The following is a 4,763-nucleotide window of genomic DNA, read 5'->3' on the forward strand; positions in this document are numbered from 1 at the left end:
ACATACATAAAATCATTGCTTTGATTAGAGATACAGGATAAATTTGATCAATGTTTTTTTTATTACTGTGCATATAGTTAGTTGTAAATTCATATGTAATTTAAACATACTATTGCCAATGTGAGATGTTGAAGTCGACAACCTATATACGTCACAAGTCCCTTGAAGAATACAACTTGACAGTGTCATTAGAGAGTCGTGTCTGCCCTGTCCAGAAGAGCGTGTAATAATGTGAATATATTGCCTTTTCATTTCACCTCCCTATCTATAGTTTTGATTTTTCGTCCTTTACAATGAATGTCAAATTAACACATTCATTGCTTACTTTATTAGCATATAAACAAGTCTGGTCCCGACTAGAACACGAACAGGGATATACAAAGTTATGTAGGTGCATCTATCATCCATGTTGCAAATGAATCTGCGGGAGACATTCGGAACGCCTCGGCGATTTTCCATCGAAAACAACCTCGGATGTTTGCCGGTACTTCAGTTACAGAAGCTAGTGAACTTTTATATGATAGTCTTAATTGATTGTAGTGTTTCAAAGTGTATTTTGAATATCTTAGTTTAAATTGATTGCCGGTTAAGTGTTTTATTCCACAAATAATTAAGATTCCCAAGAGTAAAGTCATAAAGATTAACTGCTAAATTGAAATTAATACGCATTGCATTGTAATTAAATGTAGAGATTTCTGACTTTTGAACCGTCCATACATCCGATGTTGCTTTTGAACGAAAATGGCATAGGAGTTCCGAATGTGCTGGATAGTGCTAAATGAACGGTGACGAGAATTCATATAATACACTCTTATTCAACGAATTCAGCAATTTTGTTAGTGAGCAAGCCATTGGCGAGCTAAATAAAATCTTTCCGAGACGTGTTGAATAAAAATGTGTATCTATTATTACATATGTCCGTTTATTTTATCACATACGTTTCCCGGTAACAAATGATCAAAATGGCTTTATTGTTTCAATTGCGGTGATGATGAGACAAATACCACGAAGCAATATCATTTCCCGCATAACATACATTGCAGAAAGTTAGTATAAGCCCAGACAAGATGTAGCTTCGTAAATAGGAAGAATAAATACAGAGATTATATCAAGTAAGAATTACAAGATAAACACTACCAATTTTAGCGTTTTTTTCTTTCTTTTAAATCGTTATGTAACATGCGGTAAGACGATGTCATATTGTTGCAGCGTGGTCATTGCGTAATTTTAGTTTAAAAACAGAAAATCATCGCGTTTAAGTATGTTTTTCATTAAATTAAGAGGAAATATAAAGTTTTCCCCTGTTATTATATGGAAAATGAGCTTCATTATGCAAATGAGTACCTTTAGATTTGTCAACTAGCCATACGATATTTTGTAGATATCTTATCAAACATTTTATACAATCGGCTGAAGTAAATAGGTTCTTAAATCAGGAACAGAATAATGATATGTCTATCGAATTCTCCGAACACGAATTACCGTGACATGTGCGTACCATTCGGATTTCAAGTAAAAAAGTTCCTAATTTAAATATTTCTCTCGCAAATGAATCGGAACTCGTCTGAACAAATCATATCGTTAAACTTTCCTTTCTCCTCCGCTGGTTTAGAGTCACCAAAGAGCAACAAACAGTTTTCCACGGTGTCTCCATTGGGCTCCGTTGGAGGAAAAATTTCAAAATCCCAAGGCTCATCGTTGACCCAAACAAACGTTCCTTCCTTTTTCTCGTCGGAGGCCCCAATCCAATACTGATCAGCGGGCACCGATTTGAAGCCATTGATGAAATCCAGCGTTTCTTGGCTTCTGATGGTAACTAGGTATCCACCAAATGAGCGGCAAAGATCTCGAGCACTGTGCCAATCTGCTTGAATCCCAGGATCATTGTAGTAAGAAGAGCCATGAGGTGTCCACACTTGTAGGCTGTTATTGAGCCTCGCCTGCCAAAGACGGAAAGAATAATGATATAAGTAAGTTTTCCTTTCAATTGTGTCATACTTTAAAACCTTAAATTGTAAGGAAGCTTTCGAAGATCTTAGTAAATAAAAACATTTCTTGGTTATGGTCTGCGCTTGGATACTCTGAGACTCATTCTACCTATTCGTTTCTAAAACAAAATGCTACGCCAGTTTTTCTCTCAGTTTGTAAGTTAAGGGGGGGGGATAACTAAGAAATCAAAACTTGAAATAAAAATTGAGATTCCCTTGTTTTGTGACAAACCTATGATGTAAGAATATACATACTAAAAGAACAGTAAAGGTACTTCTGATAGATGAAATAAAAAATACACTTTTCTTCCGCTTGAGGTACAGAATAATGCATTACTTGATAATTGAGGAATAGTTTATAAAATCGAATTATAAAACTTACTTTTACAATAAACATGTTTGCGAAAAGCTGTTCTGAGTCGTGAATGTAAAACGAGTTGTATAAAGAAATACATTCCTTCGTTTCTTTGCTATGAACCACGGCATCGCAAAATTTCCTAGCGGAGCAGTTTGCCAAACAATGCAGAACATCGGAAATATATCCATAGTCCAGTATCGTTCCTGTGAATGGTGCGTATTCCTTCGAAAACAATACAGACAGTCCTGAAACACTTATGCTTGTCATAAGAGTAACTATCAGCTGCATTTTAATCATTTTTTTTTAAATATTTAGGATACTTTATCTTACAACAGTGTGAAGAACTTAACTGACTGATACCATTTTTTCTAGCCCACTAAATCACAGCCCATACGATACTCCAAATATAAATTCGATTTTTTATATAATTTGTTCTGTGACATATCATTTTACCCAATATAAATTTTATCCAACAATTTATTGATTATTTCATTCGATACCTTCTTGATAGTGCGTTTAATTTGTCTTTAGTAACAACATTTACTGCTACATATTTAATGGACCAAACTACAAAAAAAAGCAAAAAATGGAATGAAGAGTTGAGATATTCTTCAAAACATTCTTACTTTGTATTATTTTCAAACTCGAATTTTCAATTGTGTACTTGGACAATATCCAGAATAAAAATCACAGAAAGCTCTATTAAGCCTAAGACTATCTTCCTATAGATTAGAAAACGAAATTTCCAACTGTAACAGGACGAATTTCATTTTCTCTTGAATCGTCTCATATATTATAAATTGCGGAAATCATACATAAACCAATATATTTGTGGTTTCCAAACTTTTATAAATCTAATGAACTTATTTCAGCTAATAACATATTATACATCACTCAAAGTTTCGTGTTATTTATTTTTAAAGGTTTTGAAATACGGCAATAATACATACTATAATTAACCCTCTTCTCCAAATGTAACACTTAAAGATATATATGATATGATATGGATACTTAAAACTTCCTTGAATAAGGCAATACTTTTATGAGTTATAATTCACTCGAATAAACTTTTTCACTTGTCATTTTATTGTTGTAAACAGTATAATTCGTTGATAATTGTATCGGATTGCAACATGTAAATGTTCATCGTTTGAAGATCTAAACTTGTTTGATATATGTAAAAATGTATAGATAAGTTTTATTATTTTTACAAGCTGGAAATGTTTTATATATATGTTAATATGGCGAAAGTTTGAAAAAACAAAATGAACATTGTATAAATCTTGTTAGTTTATTTTTTTCCCTTTGAGCCAAACGACGTTATTTTCCCTCCATGAAAGGGTCCTGTAGTGTGCATTTATAATAGTTGCTTTGATGACAGCAACAAGATTAATCTGCAGATATATTAACATATATTTTATGGCATCTTCATGATTGTTGTAATTATCTTAAAGGGGAAACAAGTCGATAACGCGTAGTTGATACGCGTTTCTAAAAATAATCATGACAATATAATTAGCTAATAATATATGTCTTGCTCAGAAGAGCGGAGAACCATGGAAAATAGATTGCTGTTTCATTTCACCTTTTGGTTTTGACTTTGCATTTTTGGTTATCAACAAAGGATGGCGAATATTTGTCTGCCTTGCTCCAGCAAATAAAGGAGTCTGGACTAGAATTATTCACAAACATTGAGATTAGTATGCATTGAAACCTGATACAACAGAAGGTACACGACCGTCTTTTATTGCAAATGAGATGTCATGAAAGTTAAACGTATTCATAGTTTGACTTTCAACAACCTAATTAACTTTCTCTATTAAATTATCAACAAAATCCATTATTACTATTTACTTATTTAAGTTCCAATTCAAGTGCTTTTTCTCGGAAGAATCCTGGAAATCAAAGGAACGCTTTAATTTAAATGCCAAATTATTCGTCTAATTTGTTGAAGTAATTATTCATTGCTAACCGGAAACAGAATTATTTAAAATAGCAATGCTGATATTTATCAAAATAATTAACGATATACTACAACACTTGTGTAAAGTGTTCTACAAAACAAACGGACTTAATTACGTGCACCCCCTAAGGAAATTGAAAGAAAAAAGGCTTCTTCTAATTTAAAGAAAATACCTCATCTGACTGCACATCCTCATGGGAATTCAATTCATCTAAAAAATGACTCTTCATCGAGGTATATAAGATGGGTGTTCAGAATCATAAAATGTAATTATTGTGTTGCCCTGAAAGAATACCCTTGTTTTTTCTGAAAAACGATGGGCATTTTAAAATTGGAAAATGCGTCCTGTTTTACGAGTTCGGGGTGTATGATTACTTCACACATGTGTTGGTTACATGAGTTCTTGAACACCCGTGTGCCAACCTCTTACTGCATCACTCCTCCACCCTTTATA

The 4,763-nt window shown here is 33.0% G+C and overlaps 1 protein-coding gene across 1 annotated transcript; it reads right to left on the reverse strand.

Annotated features, from left to right (window-relative positions):
• Window positions 1–1,529: 1,529 nt before the first annotated feature.
• LOC128230786 (C-type lectin domain family 3 member A-like) lies at window positions 1,530–4,539 on the reverse strand. Its single transcript, XM_052943226.1, has 2 exons — window positions 4,483–4,539; window positions 1,530–1,940 (listed from the first exon to the last, which is right to left on the reverse strand). Exons 1-2 carry the CDS (start codon window positions 4,537–4,539, stop codon window positions 1,530–1,532), a joined length of 468 nt encoding a protein of 155 aa, XP_052799186.1.
• Between the last annotated feature and the right edge of the window lie 224 nt (window positions 4,540–4,763).

Source organism: Mya arenaria, chromosome 4 (genome assembly GCF_026914265.1).
Source record: "Mya arenaria isolate MELC-2E11 chromosome 4, ASM2691426v1".
NCBI lineage: Eukaryota > Metazoa > Mollusca > Bivalvia > Myida > Myidae > Mya > Mya arenaria.